General features: G+C 42.3%; 9 protein-coding genes across 9 annotated transcripts; 7 read left to right on the top strand and 2 right to left on the bottom strand.

The window, feature by feature from the left end:
* Positions 1–326: 326 nt before the first annotated feature.
* EAE98_009447 (uncharacterized protein) lies at positions 327–599 on the top strand (the record flags this gene model as incomplete). The annotated part of the gene is made up of 1 exon (XM_038957068.1): positions 327–599. One exon carries the CDS (start codon positions 327–329, stop codon positions 597–599), a length of 273 nt encoding a protein of 90 aa, XP_038806541.1.
* A 63-nt stretch (positions 600–662) lies between these two features.
* Positions 663–2,811, top strand: EAE98_009446 (uncharacterized protein; the record flags this gene model as incomplete). The annotated part of the gene is made up of 2 exons (XM_038957067.1): positions 663–1,262; positions 1,315–2,811. 2 exons carry the CDS (start codon positions 663–665, stop codon positions 2,809–2,811), a joined length of 2,097 nt encoding a protein of 698 aa, XP_038806540.1.
* A 318-nt stretch (positions 2,812–3,129) lies between these two features.
* On the bottom strand, positions 3,130–4,641 carry EAE98_009445 (uncharacterized protein; the record flags this gene model as incomplete). Its single annotated transcript, XM_038957066.1, has 3 exons — positions 3,130–4,128; positions 4,348–4,501; positions 4,553–4,641. 3 exons carry the CDS (start codon positions 4,639–4,641, stop codon positions 3,130–3,132), a joined length of 1,242 nt encoding a protein of 413 aa, XP_038806539.1.
* Positions 4,642–4,874: 233 nt separating this feature from the next.
* EAE98_009444 (uncharacterized protein) lies at positions 4,875–7,994 on the top strand (the record flags this gene model as incomplete). The annotated part of the gene is made up of 4 exons (XM_038957065.1): positions 4,875–5,206; positions 5,260–5,583; positions 5,648–6,079; positions 6,135–7,994. Exons 1-4 carry the CDS (start codon positions 5,093–5,095, stop codon positions 7,992–7,994), a joined length of 2,730 nt encoding a protein of 909 aa, XP_038806538.1. The 5' UTR covers positions 4,875–5,092.
* A 1,248-nt stretch (positions 7,995–9,242) lies between these two features.
* Positions 9,243–11,120, top strand: EAE98_009443 (uncharacterized protein; the record flags this gene model as incomplete). Its single annotated transcript, XM_038957064.1, has 2 exons — positions 9,243–9,443; positions 9,498–11,120. The coding sequence occupies 2 exons, from the start codon at positions 9,243–9,245 to the stop codon at positions 11,118–11,120; spliced, it is 1,824 nt and encodes a 607-aa protein (XP_038806537.1).
* Positions 11,121–12,002: 882 nt separating this feature from the next.
* Positions 12,003–13,357, top strand: EAE98_009442 (uncharacterized protein; the record flags this gene model as incomplete). The annotated part of the gene is made up of 3 exons (XM_038957063.1): positions 12,003–12,050; positions 12,172–12,274; positions 12,429–13,357. The coding sequence occupies 3 exons, from the start codon at positions 12,003–12,005 to the stop codon at positions 13,355–13,357; spliced, it is 1,080 nt and encodes a 359-aa protein (XP_038806536.1).
* Positions 13,358–13,779: 422 nt separating this feature from the next.
* On the bottom strand, positions 13,780–16,081 carry EAE98_009441 (uncharacterized protein; the record flags this gene model as incomplete). Its single annotated transcript, XM_038957062.1, has 8 exons — positions 13,780–14,160; positions 14,210–14,270; positions 14,329–14,404; positions 14,451–15,053; positions 15,101–15,577; positions 15,640–15,757; positions 15,817–15,882; positions 15,959–16,081. The coding sequence occupies 8 exons, from the start codon at positions 16,079–16,081 to the stop codon at positions 14,002–14,004; spliced, it is 1,683 nt and encodes a 560-aa protein (XP_038806535.1). The 3' UTR covers positions 13,780–14,001.
* Positions 16,082–18,528: 2,447 nt separating this feature from the next.
* EAE98_009440 (uncharacterized protein) lies at positions 18,529–19,370 on the top strand. The gene is made up of 2 exons (XM_038957061.1): positions 18,529–18,715; positions 18,807–19,370. The coding sequence occupies exons 1-2, from the start codon at positions 18,601–18,603 to the stop codon at positions 19,118–19,120; spliced, it is 429 nt and encodes a 142-aa protein (XP_038806534.1). The 5' UTR covers positions 18,529–18,600; the 3' UTR covers positions 19,121–19,370.
* Positions 19,371–20,444: 1,074 nt separating this feature from the next.
* EAE98_009439 (uncharacterized protein) lies at positions 20,445–21,749 on the top strand (the record flags this gene model as incomplete). Its single annotated transcript, XM_038957060.1, has 3 exons — positions 20,445–20,463; positions 20,514–20,706; positions 20,771–21,749. The coding sequence occupies 3 exons, from the start codon at positions 20,445–20,447 to the stop codon at positions 21,747–21,749; spliced, it is 1,191 nt and encodes a 396-aa protein (XP_038806533.1).

The raw sequence follows: 21,749 nt of genomic DNA, 5'->3' as shown, positions 1-21,749 counted from the left end.
GTATCTTTTACGTTATACCTCGTATCACAAAGTATATTTCTCGAGCTTCACTTGTAGATTTCTGGTAGGCTCTTTCCCAAAAGATAAAGTATCCTCGCAAACACCCCACAGCTATCAAACTTTTCATTACACAATCAAACTTTAAAATTGTGATAAAGTTGATCAAAATGCAAATATTGGACTCTCAAGTTTTAATACAATCAACTTCATATTCTTCACATCATAAACAGAAAAATAAAACGAGCGTTTCCAATCATTCAATGATCGAGTAGATTTATCTGGGTGGCCTTGCTTCTTTCATATTGCGTGCTCAAAACGCGAACAAAATGGCTTTCTCAAAAGATGTTATTGACAGATTTTTGAGTGGAGATCTTGGAGCTCTCGGGCTCTCAGGACCTTCAGAATCACTTCCACGCCTTGACGATGACCAAATGAAGCAATTTACATCCGGAGACTATGGAGCTTTGGGTTTACCTGCACCGTCATCTCTGCCTAGTCCAGAAAAGGTTCGAAAAGAAGCCAAAGAACGATCTACCGAAGTGTTGTCTCATTGGAATAGACTAAGACAGATATTGGAGAGGCATGAGGATGTCATATGAAAACGATGGATGAAGAAATCAAAAGTTCATCGATCCAAGATTATTTTACAAGCATGGCCAGGAATGTCTGCGGCTCATCGTCCGGATTTTGAGGCATTGATTAAAGAGGGAAGTCAGCTGCAAACAAAGGGCACAAAGTACAGGGAAGCGTATCTATGGCCATATCTCAACGTGGAAGATTTGGTTAGAGGGAAAACCTTTCTCCTTTTGATCAACTCTAGAGGCCGTCATCCACCTCATGTCTTCGCACACACAGATTTTCAAGCCACGCAGCTCGGCCGTGTTAGTGCTGCTACTATGCCTGCTTTTCTTAATCTTCATACTATGTTGCTTGAGGGAGAAACAGTCAAAACTTACGGCCGTCTTATTTCTTGGGATGAAGATGAAGATGCTATGATGGACACATTCGCTGGCCTTGCACACCTACCGGGATCGGGACTTATGATCTTGGAAATACAACAAAGACTACTGCATCTGCTGGTGAAGTGCTGTGAGGCACTGCTTCACGACATTGATTCTGATTCCTTGATCAGCGAAGCATCGATCAAGCCAGAACCGCCTCTACTCACAGATGGTTCGGACTGGTCGACCATTGCAGCCGTAGCTGCAGAAGCACCCTATCGCCTACCTTCAAAACTCGATTTCCATCGTCTGCAGGTCATCGTTGAGGCTAGACGAATGAGTGCCGAGGATTATATCCGAGACTTGAGAGAAGATCCCTGGCTATTTTGCCGAAGTTCTGGGAGACTGGAGCGAACATAGACAGGAAAAATTGCTCGACACCTTTGGAAATCGACATCCTACGCTTGATAGACCACTTTTCTGGGAATATGTCATTGGAAACGTCGTCTCCGATGCGTATGGTGCTTTGATCGTATGGGAGAACGTCGCTCAACAACTTAAGCACTTGGCCTTTCTGCAGAAGAAGTATGCGTCTAAAATTACACCGAAGAAGCAATTACCATCAGAATACATGAAGGCATTGTTGACGTTGAGATATACGCTAAACCAGATGGCGAAAGGCCCAATACGAAATTTGAAGATGGCAGTCCCAGCATCTCCACCATATCGTTCAAAATTCGTTCGCGACCCGCAAGTACCAGGTTCTACAATGATCCAAGTTCGGAGTAAAGGAGAACAGGATGAGATGATGTGGCTTTTCAACAGTCTCTGGAATGACCAGCAGCTTTTCCTCATGACCCTACCTACTCTGGTAGATGAAATTGAAAGTAGGATTGAACGTGATCCAAACGAGAAAGCAAAATTTTCGGCTTTGGTTACACGAATCTTTTCTGATCTTGGTCTCATCTCGCGGATCTATCATGAACTGGATATATATCTGCCATGGGCTGCTGGTTACGATAATGCGCTGGTAGAGCATAAAGATCAGATTGAGAAGGAGTTTCCTAAGCAGCTCAGTTTACTTGCCAGCGTGGATCGCCATCTCAAAGCTACCGGCTTAGCTAAATTCGGATCTCCAGCCGAGGGACGCTTCCATTACCCATCGGATAAACGAAGAAACAAACAGAATACAGAGAGCATGAGGAAAGCTGAACATAACTTGGACGAGTTTTGGCAGAAAATGGACGAGGTCTACCAAAGAAACACTGGTCAAACATTAACTCAGGCTGTCGAGCATATCTGTACTGCCGTGCGTCCGCTCGAACGGACACCTGAATGGGTCGAGCCAATGAAGGTACCAAAACCCAAGCCTCAGGATAGCAATGGTCGCGATGAAGTTATTTCAATACCACAATTTGATTCCGAAGATACTACCAAATTTATTGCTCCACAACCAAAGTCCAAGCCCAAAACTCGCGGTCCAGCGATTACTACCGAATCTTCGACTACATTAGCTGCAGCTCCAGCAACAGCTTCAACTCTAACTCCGGGCTCTCAATCAACATTCAAACTCAAAGCCCGAGCAATCAAAGTCTTTAAAGTTCTCTTCTGGCAACCATCTCTCAATGATCTCCCGGGCGAAATCCCCTGGGCAGATTTCCTCTACGCAATGACATCTACGGGCTTCGCGGCCGAAAAACAATACGGCTCGGTGTGGCAGTTTACGCCGACGAAATTGGATGTTGAGCGGAGTATTCAGTTTCATGAACCGCATCCTTCGGGGAAAATTGCGTTTCGCACGGCTAGGAGGATGGGGAGACGTTTGGGTAGGTCGTATGGTTGGGAGGGGGGCATGTTTGTTCTCGAGTAGGATTCGGTGAGGTATGTTTGACGATTTAAGATTGGAAGTGTTTGACTTGTTCAATTTACCTAGGCATTTGAGGTGAAATTTGGTGTTTATTGACTTGGAAGTCATAATAATGGGTTTGTTCAAAAAGCTTTAAAATAGGCTGCTGTTAAAGTGCTGACTACTTTGAAATAAGGTAGAGTGATTGAACTGAACTAACGTAAGAAGGAAGGAAGGCGTGAATTTTGTAGATTAAATAGATTATAAAGATGAATGTGTGCACCACAAACATGCATTATGGATTATTGAAAATCATGATTGTAATCTCGATCTACATAAATACTACGCACTCGTTGGCTCTGAACTTGAACCCCTCGGTGTCTCCAACGGCACATCGGCCTCTCTATCTGGTACGTGATACACACCCTGCCGCCCAATAAATACATCTTTCAGATTATCTACAAACCCAATGTCATATAAATTCTCAACATCCCTCAAACCCCATACGCGTTGCCATTCTCCATCTCCGATTGCTCCGACAGGATCCTGTCCATCAGCTGTACGCAAAACGATCTGTTGACTTTCTGCTGGCCAATGTGTCCACGGTGGTTCTATTCGTAAATTCTTCTCTCGATTTTCGGAGAGAGCGCGTTTGAAGACATATCCCTCAGCCATTTCGATATCCCAGTCGGACCATTTCTGACTTTCGTTGGTGGTGGTACCGCACCAAATTAAATATATGTGAAAGAAAAAAAGTCCATAGACTAAGGGAGTGATGAGGAAACATAAGAGAGTTATGGAACCAATTCGGGTATGTTCTTGTAGTGCCCATCCCCAAATTGAGAAGTAACGAGACCAGGTAAAACCGAATCCTAGAAAAGACCAGTCTGGATATACGACGACGATGAAAGTGGAAAGAATGGAGTTTCCGATGTAGACAGCATAAGTGGTGAGATTTCCAGTCGTGAAAAGAAGGAGGAGAAACCAATGGTGGTTGTTGTAACCAACGCAATTGTTGATGAAGACACAATGGTGATCGCATTTTGCGATGCAATGTTTACAAACATGACAATGCTTGGATCTGGCAGGTTTGAGTAGACGACATGTTCGACAGGGATTTCCGGGATGGAAAATGGTATAGTCATAAGGGTAAATACTCATTTGATGGACGTGATTCGAAGGTGTAATATATCCTGGATCACAAGAAGCAGCTAGATAGAGGAAGACATATGGTAATGTCAAAGCAATAATTGCCTTTATTCTGCGAGATGTGCTCATGAATGACCATGCTGAAGGCAAGAACATAATCTCGGACACGGAAAGTAGAAGAATGAAGAATATCTTGACCTCAGTTAGCATGGCTAAGGACTCTTCACTCCCGCGAATCAGAAACAAACAGCGTACCACGAACTGCAAGAAAGTCATGTATTGCCATTCCAACCCTTCGTTGTAGGTTGGATGTATTCGACCCATATCACTTGGAGGTATACGCTTCTCGATGAACAATACAAAAGTCACTTGACTTCATGCTCTCTCGAGTTAAAAGAAAACCAATCTTACCATAACAACAGGATGACGATCATTCCATAATGTATGAGCCAGTCTTCCCACCGAAGCACTGAGACGACCATTGGTTAACCTCTCATCTGCAGCTCTGAAACCACGAGGAATGTGTACCCATAATACTCGATGTAAAATACCTATTGGTGTATTCCTATCAAGTTGTGAGTGTGTGAAACATAAGGAGATTGAACAGCGGTGATACCTCAGTGCTGGAAGCCTGCCGAAGAAAGCAACGAATGTGAAGAAGGATAGAACTAGAACAGCTATTGCAATATTCCGAACAGTACCCATTTTTGAGTAAAATTAATTGTCTTCTATTTTCTAAAAAATGAGTGTAAAGGGAAGAAAGCAAATTAATCAACACAGTCTACGTAGAAATTCATGATATTACAGTTTACGTGAGCATCAAGAGTTTCAAAGTTGTTAGCCTTTGCTTCGGTACGTAATCTTTGCCAAGCCCGATCTTATTTGTAGGGGTTATCAGCTGATCGCGCGCGGAGTGTTGGCTTTCTGAGCGCGTCAAAGGTTAACATCACATAATTTGCGACAAGAAACAATCCTTTATACACCAGAATTTACTTGTATGGAGCCAATCAATGACAAACAGTTAAATCAATGCATGTTTTGAGGGCACTCGCTTCTTTCAAACGTTTCCTTTGACACATTTTTCCTTCCGATTATATTTACTCTTCTCAAACGACTTGCGACCGACAATCCCTCTCCAGTCGCAAAGGCCAAAGCCATGGCTTCTATTGTATATGATGGTGTTGGGGGTGGAGGAGTCCTTTTTGAAGGAATGAAATTCTTTATTCTTCAGCGAGTTCCTATGCGCTCAAGATGGGTTGAGATAATTCGAGTAAGAGCGTCTTTAAAATGGAAGAGAAAGAAGCATGTTAATGATTGCGACAGTCAAACGGGGGTGAAGTCGAAAAAATCGAAAAGAATGCCGAGATTATAATCGCAGATGGTGCGCGAAAAGATGCGCCGCCAGGATCCATTTCATGGAAGTTTATTGAAGATTCTGCGAAGGCTGGGAAATTGGTGGGCATGGAAGAATATCGATGTGGTGCAGCAGAACGAGCATCAGAACGAGCAAATGCACAACCCGCGAAATCTACGCGCACACCTTTTACAGCCGAGGATGATCGAATATTGACCCAATGGGTCTTGGAGGGAGAACGTTTGGGACGATCTACCAAGGGTAACGAATTATACAAGGAATTAGCAGAACGAGTATGGAAACTTTTTCCTGATATTCAGATAATTTACATTGAATCTAGATTAATCTTTATCGCAGTATCCTCATCATACATATCAATCCTGGCTAGATCATTGGAAGAGGCATCTTCTGCCCATTTATGAGGCAGGGAACCTACATTATAAGCGCGATGACAATTTACCATGTCCCAGCAGGGAAAAAAAATCTGCTGGAAAGGGGCTAGCTAAGCCTGTTGCAACAAGAGTTTCTCATGAACGCGCACAGTCTGCGGTGCTGGGTGGAACAGTCGCAGTTCCTGCCTCGTCAGCTCCGCCAAAACACACGAGCTCTCGACCGCCACCTCGACCAATAGTCTCAAAGGTCTCATCCCCCGAGACGAGGATAGAAAAACCCGTGGCTGGAGGACTTTTTACAAAAGAGGATGACGATCTCTTACGAGAAGAGTTTGAGTATATTTGCAACCTAGATTCATCCAAAGAAATTGAGGCTTGGGAGCTGTGGACTGAAAGGGTAAGCTTGACATCTGTTAATCTACACGAAATCCCGCTCATATGAAAATTTCCAGAATGGGCGTCATCCTGCTCAAGAATGGCGAAACTATTTCCATGAAGACTTTCGCCCCCGAGAGATGAAAATTAGGAGAAAGAAGACAGAGACAACTGTTAAGTCTGTATCATCTCCATCGATTCGGCAAGTTTCTGGTCCCCCAAGTGGTAGAAGTACCAAAGATTCCGCGCAAACGAATTATTCTACCAAAAAGACGGAGAGAACCTCTGTGAAGACTACTTCCAGAAGCTCCGCTACGGCTCACAATGCAGCATCAAGAGTTGATCCAAAACCAAAGACACCTGAAGCCTCGACACGAACAAAGCATTCTACCTATAAGCAGAAGAAAACCTCACCAGACACTGCTATTGAAAGCTCGGTTGCGTCCTCTGGCAACCTTAAATCAAGAGGTGATCCAAAATTAAGCACACCAGAAGCAACCACAAAAACGAAGCATTCTACGCCACAGTCTAAAGAAGCCTTGGTAAAAGCCACTGCTCGAATTTCTGTTACACCTTCTCGCAACGTTAAAGCAAAAGTCGATCAAGAACCAAAGACGCCAGAGGCAGCACCGCAGGAATTTGATTTGGAACAAAGACCTTTTATGAAATCGCTGACGACCGAAGAGGACTACTTCACGCTAACCCTAAAACAATTCTGTGAAGAGGATGAAGAAGAACCAATTTTCAATCCCAGAATTCGTGGAAAACAAATTTCTCTCTTCAGACTTTGGCAAATCGTTATAGTATTTGGCGGCTTTGAAATGATAAACGCAGAAAGTCGATGGCAAGAGGTAGCTGATAGATTAAGCTTCCCTATTGCCAATCGTTCCAAGGCTGCGCAAGATTTGAAGAGCTGTTATGATGAAATTCTATCTGAATTCGAAAGAGTCGTAACCGAAGAAGAAAGTGATCCGCAGAGTATCCTTATGTTTGCGGCCTCGCAAGATGAGACTTTGATAGCCTCACAGCTTGCTGATACAATTACACGCAGTGTTCAAAGACCCTCTGATCACGAAAGGGATGTAGAGGATGACGATGAAGTTATTGAACTACCACCATTAAAAAATTCTAAGCAATTTTCAACTATGTCAACCAAGAAGCGTGCGATTGACTCCGATGGATTATCCAACCTTAGCGAATCTTCATCAATCAATTCTAAGCGTAAAGCTAAGCGTGTTAGGGCCGATAAGGGTAAAGGTAAAGAGGTAGAGATTCCATCGACTCCAGAACATATTTTCAATGCTACACAGCCACCCCGTCATATATCGCCGCTCAAATACCAAATTAACGAGAATGATAATGGTGGTAGCAGTGAGGATGATAGCGACCGTGAAGCTCGTGAAAGAATTCTTCGTATTCAGCAAAAGAAACCACGAGAATTAATTCGAAAAGCTTCAGCAAAAACCCTCACAATCGAGCCAGAGACGCAAGATTTCTATTACCCAGACATTGATAATCAATCCCCAACAGTATCTCCAACTCCAGTCCGGAGGAAAAGGACTCCAGGCCCCATTATTGACTTATCTCGAGATTCATCTGCAGAGTCGGAAGCGGAAGCAGAAGCAGAAGCAGATTCACAGGACATTGTTGATATTGAGTTCGCTAAATACATTGACCTTGGCTATTCCCAAGATATTATTTACGACGCTCTAATGGCATCAACTTATGACTTTGATATTGCAAGTCCGGTTATGAACCAATTGCAAATGGGACACGGGATACCGGACGATTTAGCAGGAGTCTGGACTAAAAGAGATGATGATGCGTTAGAGAGGAGGAAAGGCAAAGAGTACGAGAGAGTTAGGGAAAAACATGGTGATGAGAGAATTCATGCGAGGGTTAAGTTCTTGAGAAACCTTAGCGAGATTGATCAATGAGTGGAGTTGGGTAAATGCCAGGGAGTGGAAGCGTGTGTTGTAGTGAGCTATAGGGGGGATGTAATAGCAATTATGGTCCGAGGTGTAGGACATATGATACAGAGGCGTGGTATGTAATGTGGAGGGTAGGAATGAGAGATGGGTTTGTCTTACGAATGGGTACGTTTTTGTTTTGGGAATATGGTTCATTCATCCAGCGCGTGATACCCATGAAATCAGGCGAATGGCTAGCTTGTACTTTAGATATCTTTTAGGTGATACTATTGATATATTTCCATTTATCTATAAATCGAGGTATATGATATCAAAAGAGCAAAAGATTTCTGGGTGCTTGTTCTTGCAATAACAGAATAGTATGGTCTTACCATAGAGGTAGGAAAGAGAGAGAGAAAAGGCGAGCTTTATTTATCCTCGAGGGGAGAGATGAGGAGGGTAAATTTGAGTCTTGGCCAAAATGTCAAGATGACTCTCTTCATCTTGACTCTTGGTATTCCTCATACTTGGTTGCATTCTTAAATAACTCTTGATGTTAAGAGTATTAAGTTAGCCTGTACTATGTACTAGAGCTTGACATTGAAGCTATAAAACAGTCATAATACTCCAAGTTGCTTTGGACTGACGATTGAAATGATCTATGTGTCGAAATTGCGTATACTTACATAGCTAAGAGACTTTGCTTTAACCATGCTCGTTGGTATTGTTGTCTATATCTGTTGAACAGATACAAATCAAATCGGCATCTTCAATCATATACTCTCCAATCAAGCCTGAGAGACACATTCCAAAAATGTTGTATTCAGATAATGGTAATCTGATTAATCGTGAATTTTGAAAGGGGAGCTAGATTTTGATACTGATGTCGCCCTTATCATATTTACATCAAGGTGTGAGTGAGTATATAAATTTGATCTACGATCTTATTTCAAACTGTAGATATTATCTAGAGCCGCCGTAGCCATTAACCACCAGCCACGATGCCGCTATAACGGTTCTCCATCATGTAACTTAAATTGGCTAGATCAGCCCGATAAACCGATCGATCTTTTGTTATTTAATGCCACTTTAGTTTGTGGTTCATCCCGCCGCTATAAATTGGACTCACGTCCACACGCTAGCGAGTCACACTAACAAGTGAGTCAACCCCGCCAAACTCATCCCACCATAATTTTTGTAAATAAATCGACGACCTCCCTTTACCTTTTTACCATTGTTTCGTTCATTCACAACACAATTGTATAAACCGCAATCATGTCGGCACCAACGGAAAGCGTAGCTAAGCTACTCGATGAGGTCACTGGAGAGATGGTCTCCAAGACCGAATTGAAGAAGAGACAAAAGCAGAGACAAAAGGAAGAAGAAAAGGCAAAGAAAGCTGCTGCTCTTCCAGCAAGACCAGCCGCGGTCAAGAAGAGTAACGCTGAAGCCGAGGAGAAGGATCTGGATCCAAGAGTATTTATCTCTCGGGTTTTCGATTTTGAATGTTGACTGACAATTGATTCATAGCAATACTTCGAGATCCGTTCGCGACAAATCAAGAAGATGCAAGCAGCATACAACAAGCAAGAAGCCAACTCCCCCGACCCATACGTACACAAATTCCAGCAGAACTATAACTTGCAGAACTTCGCCAAGGATTTCGGTCATTTGAAGTCAGGAGAACATAAGAAAGACGTGGAGATCCGCCTCGGAGCCAGAATCTACAACAAGCGTGCTTCGGGAAACAAGCTTGTCTTCTACGATGTCAAGTCTGAGGATACCAAGATTCAAGTTATGTGCCAACTCCAGGAGTCTAGAGAGGGAGCCCCCGCGTTTGAAAGCCAGCATGAACCTTTACGTCGTGGAGATGTTATTGGTATTGTTGGATACCCAGGACGAACTGCACCAAAGAACAAGATTGAGAAGGGAGAAGAGGGAGAACTTTCGATCTTTGCGACAGAGATTATTTTGCTCACCCCTTGTGTGCAACAACTTCCAGACGAGTACTACGGATTCAAAGATCACGAAAAGAGACATCGCCAGAGGTATCTTGATTTGATCATGAATGACACTAGTCGAAAGGTTCTCATGACTCGTTCCGACATAACTGCATATATTCGCAATTACTTCAACTCGAGGGATTTCAAGGAAGTGGAGACCCCTATGATGAATTCAATTGCTGGAGGTGCCACAGCCAAGCCATTCAAGACTCACCACAATGACCTTAACATGGATATGTTCATGCGTATTGCTCCAGAACTTTACCTTAAGATGCTTGTCGTTGGTGGTATGAACCGTGTTTACGAGATGGGACGTCAATTCCGTAACGAAGGTATCGATCTTACACACAACCCTGAATTCACAACCTGTGAGTTCTATATGGCATATGCCGATGTTTATGATACCATGGACATGACCGAAGAATTGGTCTCTGGTCTTGTCAAGCACATCACTGGAGGCACAACTACCAAGTTCCACACTCAACACGGAGAAGAATATGAAGTCAACTGGGCTGCCCCTTGGAAGCGTATTGAGATGATTCCAGCTCTCGAGGAAGCAACCGGAGAGAAGTTCCCTCCTGCGGATGAGTTGCACACCGACGAATCTAATGAGTTCTTCAAGAGAGTTCTCAAGAAGATGAAGGTTGAATGCTCGCCTCCTCTCACAAATGCCCGTATGCTTGATAAACTTGTTGGTGAATTCATCGAAGAAACCTGCATTAACCCAACTTTCATCACTGAGCACCCAAAGATGATGTCACCACTTGCTAAGCACCACCGTAGCAAGCCTGGTTTGTGTGAACGTTTCGAGGCATTTGTTTGCAAGAAGGAGATTGTCAACGCGTATACTGAGTTGAATGACCCATTTGAGCAACGTCTCAGATTCGAAGAGCAAGCTAGACAAAAGGATCAAGGTGACGATGAAGCTCAATTGATCGATGAGAACTTCGTCAGAGCACTAGAGTTTGGTTTACCACCAACGGCTGGTTGGGGTATGGGAATTGATCGTTTGGTCATGTTCTTAACCGATAACTACAGTATTAAGGAGGTTTTGACCTTCCCATTCATGAAGGAGGAAGTAAATGTTCATACTGTTGTGGAGGAAGCAGGTGCTGACAGAATTCCTGTGGAGGGAATTGCACATAAGTAAATCAATGTCTCATATACGTATGAACATAACCTTGGTACGATTTGTTTTAGATATCAGAGTTTACAACAGAAATAAAAAACACAATAAATCTCATTACAATACTTGGTGCCAGTTTATAATCGCTGTTATATTGTCCTGTCTCACCAACCTCCCCTCATTTCTACTTCCTTTCCTCTTCTAGTCTCATACCGAGTATCCTTGATGCTCCAGAAAGGAAAAATTGCCTGGCAATTGGTTGACTTTCTACTTTCTATCCTCTCATCATTCTGCTATATTTTGGACGTGATGATTTCCATACTCGATAAAGGTCGGGAAGAAAAGTGAAACGAAAGTCTGTCTTTGAGTGGTGGAGGAGACTTGCAAAAGGGTAGAAGTTGTATTACAGAACTAAGCGAAGATAGGGAGAGAGGAAGATGATATTAGGGCATTGAAGTTTCATGGGAGGATTGATCAGGAAGGACAGGGCAAGAATCTTGTTGATACTAGAGCCACTGAAGTTAACATTCAAGAAAAGACGACGTGTTTCGTTAAGCATTGGGACTCTCGTCTGATGTTTCTCAGTCTTCGGATCAGTAATACCCGCCTTGTGTGAATATTCACTTTCACGATTTACCCATTGGTTGACCACCCCTCTTCAATAAGGCATACGGTTGATTCACTCAAGTCTTCGTAATAATGCTTCCGTACATACAAGGCTACCAATTCTATTTATTGCCCGGAAATCACATACTCGCTCATCGACTTGCTTTTGAGAAATAGATCATCCATTTCTCTTCCAGAATAATTTACAAACGTCCTGACAGTAATATTTTTGGGCTTTTCTAAAGACAAGCGCCGTCTCGCATTCAATCAAAGCGCATCTCTTTGCTTACAATAATCAGAATGCAGACGCAATGGCCTGTGATCAACTATATCGGCATGGTTGAAGAAGTAAGTTTTCCATCAGCTATTCATATCTGTTCTTTCATCTCGACTTTTCGATCTATCTAATGTTTATCGGTCTGAGACGAGCAAGTGGAATCCATGATAGTAATACTAATCGATGCATCAGATCAACGCCGCATATAAGCTCTCAGGTGATACACAACAAGCAGCGATTTGCTATGAGAAATGTAATGATTTGCTTTTTCAAATTGAGGAACGTGGATATCTTTGTGAGTTTTATAGTTTGTTTATATCAATGAAAGCTTTGATTCATCATTCTATCCATCCATTACTGTCTTTATTGATTTTGTTCTCCATCCCATCGCATCGAATATTCTTCCAATGCTCGTTTTCTCACTTCTCAACCTACTGACCACCAATCAGTCATCGCTCACACACATCTCATTCTCGCCGTGTTAGCCTCCTCCAAAGATCCCACCTCCATTCAACAACACATCCATATCGCCCTTCTCCAAATCCGCAATTTCCTTTCCCTTCCCGAAAACGCCTGCAGAATCGGTGTCTACGACCCCTCCGATTGCACCCATGCACTCTTTCTGAACAAACCCTACGCCGACATAAGACTCATGACCGAATACCATCTCTTCGTTCTCGCTCTCCAACAAGAACATTCCGACATGTTCTCCAAACAGAGCTGGAAGTCATGGGACACGATTTTCAAGGCGATAGGCAAAGGAGATGATGCATTTCGATGCGAGGATTACGAATTGGAAGTCAAGAGCGCGGTAACGGGACTCTATGTGATGGAACCCTTTCATAAGCCGATCTTGCCGAAGATTGCGAAGACGGAGGATGAAATTGCGAGCGAGAAGTGGGAGAGAGGCGCGAGGTGGTGGAGATATATGAATAGAGAGTTGGCGAAGGGACATTTAGGAGAGGATGTGCATATTTTGGGGGGAGCATATCTTGCGCCCTTTTTCCTGACGGGAATCTTTGGTTTCTGGGATAGTATTGAGAAGATTGCGTTGGGTGGGTTTAGAGGGTATGGGGGCTTGAGTGGAGAGGTTGGGGGATGGAGGGGTGAGGGTGATACTGGAGGGGAGAGCGCTAGGGTGGTGGATAAGGATAGAGAGAGATTGGAGAGAACTTTTAATCGGGTCCGTCTCACTGGATATTGTAGGACCACGCTGCCTTTTACTCCGAAGATTTTCGATTATAGAGATTGTGTGTGTGTACAGCATAAGGAGCTCTATAGCAATTGTTCTGAGAGGGATAAAGCGATCGCGGAGGCGGAGCTGAGGATTCAGGGATATGCTAGTACGAGTGGATGTGGATATCAGTGGGATTTCTAAGAGATTTCGAGGCGAAGTGAAGAGATTTGCCTGGGCGAGTACTGGATATGATTGTGGGTGTGGATAGGTGATGAGATATTCGGAATTGTAAGACATCCTGGTGCTGGATTATTGAGATAATATTTTCCTGATGAAAAGAGTAGTATTTATATTATCAGCAATTTCACCTGAAGATGGGCCAGACTTTTGAACAACAGGTAAGATGTATCATGAAATGAGGCGAATTTATGTTGCTACTGGTCAGGTGGTGTACTGCTAGTGCAGCATTTCGCATCATGATATACCGCAAAACTAGAATTGACATCACAAATCTAGCAAAACACATTATATTTAACATTATAAGAGCTCAATTTGACATTGGATATTTCAAGAGACTTTGAATCTTACTTTGAACCATTGAATATGCTAAATTGTTCGGTCTCCTGCAGTGATACTACCTAGTAATTACATCAAATTCAAATGTTGCGCTGGAAATGGAGAAACCATAGGTTTAGAACATATTAAATCAGTGTTATCAAATTTAGATGACAAGAAGATGGTCGCTCTTGATTCTTTTCCCCAATTTGAAGATCTGAACTGGGACTCGGATCAATTATCAAAAGACGTGAAAATTTCCCAATGGTACGTAACCTCGCAAGTGTCTTTTAAAAGTCTTCTTCAATAACAACCGAACTCTCGGGAGTAACCCCAAAAGGCCCAGCTTCTACAACGCATCTTGAATCATGGCCTGGTAGATTACCAGTTTGAAAGAAACGATAAATCTTCTCATTTGCACAGGAATTGTTGGCCGCCATCGAAGTGTGCTATATCAATTAGAGGAAGCTAGCACGGAGGAAATATGGAAGTACTTACGCCGATAGCTTCTATAGTGAGTATTTGAGCATCTTTGAATCTTGGTGCCCATTTGTGACTACTGTAAAGAAAATACTGGTCAATTTGCTAACGATGCCAGAGGAGAAGAGTGGACTTACTTTCCAATAGGGGTGGCTGGATCGAGAGTATTACTGATGAACAAAATCGGATTCTTTGTGTCACCACCAAAGGGACCTATGATGATCAGTCAAAGCTAATCAATTTTGGCACTTAAACTTACCAGAAAATCTCCAAGATGCAGTGATAGGCCATCCTGAACATAGCACTAGAGTCGTGGCCCATATTTCTCCAGCCAAGAAGCTTTCCTCTTCAATCGTGTCGATATGTGATTGGAGTTCTTCGTATGTCTTTCCATAAACTGAAGGAATTTCACCACAGAATGCACCAATAAACCATTCAGTTAGTTGAGGAACAGTGCCTGTAATATTGGCTGTTGTGGTGCCAATATTACTTGCAGCTTCGATTGCGGCGATGGTCAAATTTGAAAGAGTCGCTTCGTAAGCGATGAGCTGAGTAGTGAGTATGGGAAAAGATTTGATAGGTGTATAGGCTGTTAATCTGACTGTGGATTTGATGGATTCGAGAGATTCTTGAATCGTGGTTGCGTTTGTCCAGTTTTGGGAGAAAGCGTATGATGCGTTGAGTGGAATGAAGATGTTTTCTAAGCGAGCACGGATATCTTCAGAGCTGTTACCTGTGTAGAAATCACAGATTGAGGGACCGGCCAAATGACAATATGTGAAGAAGGAGTTAATAACAGCATCCTCCAAGTAAATGTCCTTCAGTTCCGTTCCGGAAATATAATCCTCGGGATCGACAACACCTGGGACAAATTAGTGCTGGGAATCTGGTAGCTTACATCCAACATACCATCAATTGCAACACGGCCAACTCGGTCTGGGTACATCGACGCAAATGTTTCACCAATGAAGGATCCATAACTAAAACCCCAATAGTTGAGCAAAGATGACGAGTTGACACCTTGACCACGTTCTGTCTTGACAAAAGCATCAACAATATTGAGCATATCTGTAGCAAGAACCGCTGTAGACATATGTGGCCCAGCCTCATCAGGTCCTCCCATTGTTGCATTACATTCCGCTCCAAAGCCCAATGCAGTTTGAAACTCCTCAGTCCAATAGGAAGTATCCAATTCCGGTCCCGAAAGCTCGAAATGCCGTCGACGGAGTTTGGATGAACTGGAAGATGAGCAATCTGCGAGCGGAATACTACGACCCATTCCTCTGGGGTCAAAAGCTACAATGTCATAGTTTGTTCCTACTACCGGAAGTAGAACTGAGTAACCATCTTCGAGGAGAAAATCAACACCTGCATTACCAGGACCACCTAGAAAATTTAAATATCAGTTATGAAGTAAAAAGAGAAGATAAAAGGAACGGGAAGTATACCTGGATTAGTGAGGAGCATTCCTTGATATTCGCCATCAGTTGAATTACTCTGAGCGGCTATCATGATTAATGGAACGGAAGCACGTGTTCCGTTTGGCTTGGAATAATCAAGAGGAACCTGCAGTTCAGAATGTCAACTTCCGGGAGTTAGAATTTCGTTTGACGGGGGTGGCTCACATCCAACATGGCGCAGGAATAGTCCCAAAAGCATGGATACCAGATGAGATCAATTGAAGCTGGAATCTAGAAGATGATAAATTAGTAGGGATTTGCGTGGTAGTCTTTTCTGGCTGGGGGAGGGGTCATGAGGTGTACACACTCCATCGAACGTCCATTGTTTGGTCGAATTACTAACTTGACTATCCTTTGGCAGAACAGAAGCAGTTGCTAAAGAAATACCAAGTGCAACACAAATGCTAACTGTTGAGATGTGATGAGCCATGATTGTATTTTTTGTAAATTTAGGTGCGTGATATTGCGAGTAGATGCTGAATAGATGAGAAGAGAGAATTCATCGATTAGAGACCGAATCCTATCTTTATAGCCATGGCCATACATCTCGGAACCATATGGAGTAGGGGAAATACGACTAAAATTCGTTGAAAGCAAGATATAGTGTCTCACAAGTATCTGCATCTAGTTCTATAAAGCGTGACAGAAAACGTCGTGATGAAGAACATCAACCACGATATGACCAATAGAATGTAGGCAATACTTGACTTGAGGGCACTTATTGGTTGATTTTTAGTCAGAGCATGTCAGGGTTTTAAATGAGTTCTATCCGGATGTATAGTTGAGCTCCGGTATGATTCGATAAAGGGTATCGATAAAATAAGATCTTACCTACCTAGTGCAGATCCACCCCCCCGTTTTCCGTGAATTCTCACAGGTCACGTGAAGCGACAGTTTTTCTCCGACTCGGGAGGTCATCTTTCCACAAAGTCAGGGAGATTAATTGTTGATCAATTTATTCAATTCATTCATATTCTGGGTCATGATATATTCATTGGATAGTTTTATGTGATTTAGATGGGATTTATGTGTTCTTCGATTTTGATGCGAAGAAGAAAACGAGCGACCTCTTAATCATATTTTTTATATAATTTGTCGCAAAACTCAAGCGTTTGTTTAGTCATACAAGCTAATGCGATGGGCGTACCCCGTTTGTCAAATTGGCAATTGATGCATGCTGGATCATTGGAAAGAAAAACTGAAAAGAGGGCTGTGGATGGTGTGTAGACGGCTGCTCGGATAACTTCGTCTTCTATAGGGATAGACGGAAATTTCGAAAGGAGGAAATCAACTATTAATGTGTGAAACTTCCATCGGTGTTACAAAACGACAACGCTCGTGGGAAGCTATTTTCAGCTATCTCCGAGTATTGAAACTGTAGATTAGACTAACATTGGTTGAATTCGGAACCAAAGTTCTATCGGAGAATCCGTCATGACATATAACTTGGACTTCAAATTTTACGAACTTTCCAAAATTGCCTTATAATTTTAAGAATCGGCAGACCGCTGCAAGCTAGTACTCCCAAGTTTCATATTTACAAAACTCGAGGAATTTAAGACATGAGGCGCAGAAAAATGCTACCTTCGAAAGTTCGTGAGATTGTGGAGGCTGTAGATCATGACGCCATGTAAGCTTACCGAGCAGATACAATCAGGCATTTATGCCTTACTGCGTAAACATGACGGCTGACCATAACGGATTGTCCCACGATAAGACGTGCAGTGCCCCTTAGATGGCTTACGCCAAGACCTCACGGTGTATCTCGAGTATCCTGGAGAATAGACGAGTCGTACTTATTGAAACGGCATGGCATGTTTTCTGAAGAACTGATTGAAAATGACATATTCAACGCCTCTACCTACAATGCCATAAGAAAACTCTCCTGAATATCTTCCCTCGTTCCAAAGCAATATAATTATGGTGAACCTGAAATTTACTTGTCAAATGGAAGAGACACGGTTTTCTCGTGAGGGATTCATCATGTGGAAGAGAATTGAATAATAATAGCAGTATCGCAATGCAATAAATGTAAAATATGCGAATCCTCCATTCAGCTGAAATTTCGAGCCATCTAGTAATCCATCTTGACTAAGTTGAGCTTTACTTCAACATTAGTCACTAAAGTAGTTGAAGAAAAACGCGATAAAAATGCTCTTCAAATAAAGTTACAGTAGTAATGCTACAAGTATCTATGCCATTAGAATTCGTAAGAGGGAAGCTCACTTGAGAAATTTGTCTCCCTTATTGTAATTATTTTTGATTCGAATCTTCGTTGAAAGTTGGTTGAAGGAATATATCAAAACCATGGCTTCAAGAGATTAGTGAAATGAGCGTATGAAATGGAAGGGGCGTCCAGATCATAGTTTACCTAGCAATAAGCGACCACAATTCAAATCGCTCATTTGCATGTATTGAGCTATCATTACCTAGCTTCGTCGAAACACGTCAGTGTATTTACTATTGCTGAATCGTACCTCATTACCCAAGTCACTGTGAAGATCTCAGATAAATGAGATACAACTTACCTGCGTGGGTGTAAGTGCTAGTATTTTCACCCTTATGGCCTTGAGCAAATCCTCTGAGGTGGAAAAACCATGTCATTCCTGTACTGCAATCACGTCAATGTAATATTACTTCTATCACTGCCAAGATGAACTGATGGTTGTACGTTTCATTATATGCTCCCGTGAATGACGAGCCCTTCATAGGATTCAAGCCAGTTTGGTTGTGTTTCTGGACATTGAGGCTTGACAATCATCTTCTTGACCTACATCTATGCTTGGCGACTGCACTGCAGAGATATATAAGAGACTTTTTTTCACTGATGATCGATTTCTATCCTCATCATCAACAATAAAAACATTTCTCTTGCAAATCCAACACAAAGCACAAAATCAGCAACCAATTTTCACTCCAAACACTATCTTCATATCCTAGATTTTCAAAATGGTTCAATTATCTACTATCTCTATCGTCCTTGCTTCCGTGCTCTCTAGCATTGTCGCTGCTAAGAGCTGCAACTCCGGTGGTATCTACTGTGGTACCTACCTTCTCAAAAGAGGTCAGTGTCAATTTCCATCATCATCTATCACTAGAAAAATTATCTACAGTCCTAGAAATTAAACTATTCACACTGACACTTTTCCAAACAGGCGACTACATCACCAAGATCAACACCAATCTACTCGCAAACAACCTTCCGACCTCAGACCTGTATGTAAAGCAATCCCTTTGGGCCTGCCTTGAGCACGGAGATATCAAGCTCCTCGAATTCTGCGCCGCCGGTTGCGTTGGCGGTGATAAGAATGATGATTACTGTACTGGGACTGGTGCGCCTGCTAGCAAGAGAGACGAGATTGAAGAGGACTTGACTGAAGAGGACTTGACTGAAGAGGACTTGACTGAAGAGAACTTGATTGAAGAGGACTTAGTTGAGAGAGCAGTTGCTATCAATTGGAAGGCTTGAATGCTCATCGATACACTTTGGGAGTCTCTGGTCGGTAGATATCGTCTAGTCTGTGTTTCTGTAGGTGTGTGGGGTAGAGCGAGAGTATTTCAGTGTGTTACGGCACATAAGATTTCTTAGGGCGGTTGTGGACAGGTTGGGTGGCTTCAATATAGACTTCGCTTTCTTTTCTTAGTTGCTCGTTTATGTATCGGTTATCCTTACTTCAATTTGACTTATTCAACAAATTTACACATTAATTTTGGTCTTGAACTCTCATTTTCCTTTTACTATGTAGCTTTCGATTTTCTGTCTTCATTTGCGAGAACTTCGTGACATTAATAACCAAATCCCGGGTTAATGATTTCTTCATGTATATTCCAATGTCAGAATAGTTTTCGTGACCTAAAGTCCACCCAGATACATTTGTCAAATTCAAGAATACCTGATGACATATATCGAACTATGATCTTTCCCCATTGATGGTAAAAATTGATACGAATTTTCGTATCTAAGCACCATTCATTTCCAAATACATCAACGCCTATACATTTGATCTATCAATTAATTGTCACACAGTACTTCAACACAAGTCCCTGTTTCAGCCTCGCAGTTCGGTTGTTTAAGCGAGTGTTACCCGAAATTCCTGTCAGCGAGTAAGCAAGTAATCACGGCAAAGTCAATCGAAGTCATGGTTGCACAACTTACGTGGAGGGATTTAAGGCTGAGCCAGAATTTTGCATAATTGGATGAGTAGGATTTACGCCATAAGACACACTGCCACACTAGTTGATTGAAAAAACCCCCAAGTCAAGATCCATATCCAAGTTGATATGATGAGGATGGTCAGACAATTATTGTACACAACATGTGTAGTCCTTATAAGCTTACTTATTGTTTCAAATAGAGCTCTTGAGGCCGTTTTTCGATTTTGTACCTCATAAGCATATCTTGATGTCCTCCAACAACCCCAAAATTTTGGCTTATGTTTGCCAAGTCTTCGCAGCTGATGATGAGAATGAGAGGATTAATCCTCTAGGAGTTTGGTGAACTGCGTAGAGATCATGTTTCAAGGTGACACTATTGTCAAGAGGCACAACTACAAAGATTATCTGTCACTATAGTTCTATTTCTGATACCCTGGAGAAAAATATGAGATCACTTGCAAGGCATATCTCTTCTTTCGTTAGGAACTCGTTATTGTTGATGTTTTTGAAGATCTTCTTTACATCGATAGATTTCATGATTTTTAGAGTGTAATTTTCGTACCACTCTTCTTCGGTAAAATTTTGGTTGCGTCGTTACATCAGTATCGCCGAGAATATTTGACAATTGAGCTAGAAACATGGCAAATCCCCCATTCGGTGTGTATATTAGTGATATTGAGAGAAACTATCACAACTAACAAATTCAGAGCTTAAAGAAAATGAAGATCGTTCTTCATGTTCATCCGACGATAGCTTTAGCCATCGCAATGGTAGTTGGAAAGGCCTCCTCCGCGGTAATGGAAAAGCAAAAAGACAACACAATCATGGCAAATTCAGTTTAAGGAGACGATGGTTTCACATCCTTGGTATCATGATTGTGCTCGGAGTTATCGCTACCTTGTGAGTATTTTTGCTCAACGTCTTGATCCTCGGAGACCTCAAATTCTAATCCTATCTCTCTTAGGATATGGTTATCTTTACTTCTGACCCTACCTCATCGACATAGACCTCAAGTTCCCTCGAACAAAGTCAGTTCCATAGTAGATGATTGGCGGAAGCCTGAAGACTCTATCAGCTTGCTTTCTCCTTGGAAATCAGATTTTACTGAAGGTATTACACCTATAGCATGTCATTCACACAACGATTATTGGCGTACTGTCCCACTTTTCGAAGCTTTGGCTGCTGGATGTATTAGCGTAGAAGCAGACATATATCTTCCAACAAAACCTGGGAACGACGATCTTTTAGTAGGCCATTCCTCATGGTCGCTGGCACAAGACCGCACACTTCAAAGCCTATATATTGAGCCTTTATCTACCATCCTTGAGAGTTTTAATAATGGTTCCACCCATTCAGATGGAAACGACTGGAGTGGCATCTTTCAATCCAGTCCAAACACTACTGTTACACTTTTCCTAGATTTCAAATCCGATGGTATTGATCTTTGGCCATATGTAAATCGACAGCTTGAAAAACTCCGAGCCAAGAACTGGCTCACCCACTGGAATAACTCGAGTGGGATCACTTGGGCGCCAATTATAGTTGTCGCTTCCGGAAATGCTCCCTTTGACCTTCTGATTTCCAATAACACCTATCGCGATATATTCTTCGATGCTCCTTTAAACGATATTGAAAACTCTCTCTACGATAATACAAACTCTTATTATGCTAGTGTTTCGATGTCAAAAGCTATTGGCAAACTGTGGCTATGGAAGTTCAGCTCAACACAGCTAGATAAAATTAGTGAACAAGTTAGCGCAGCAAATGGGAAGGATTTGAAAGCCAGATACTGGGATACTCCTTCTTGGCCTACGACTTTGAGAGATTATGTTTCAGGAATCTTGATAGAGAGGGGTGTTGGAGTATTGAATGTGGATGTGTTTTCCTCTACGTTTTATTTCCCATTGATGACTAGATTTGGGAAGAATAGACTCGTTTGGTGA

Source organism: Botrytis deweyae, assembly GCF_014898535.1.
Source record: "Botrytis deweyae strain B1 chromosome Unknown BDEW_028, whole genome shotgun sequence".
NCBI lineage: Eukaryota > Fungi > Ascomycota > Leotiomycetes > Helotiales > Sclerotiniaceae > Botrytis > Botrytis deweyae.
This window is presented reverse-complemented; position numbering and strand designations above follow the sequence as displayed.

Coding starts and splice junctions, on each gene's coding strand:
- EAE98_009440 (XM_038957061.1), top strand. CDS start 18,601: ATGGTTCAATTATCTACTATCTCTATCGTCCTTGCTTCCGTGCTCTCT. Junction 18,716..18,806: donor TACCTACCTTCTCAAAAGAG/GTCAGTGTCAAT, acceptor TTTTCCAAACAG/GCGACTACATCACCAAGATC.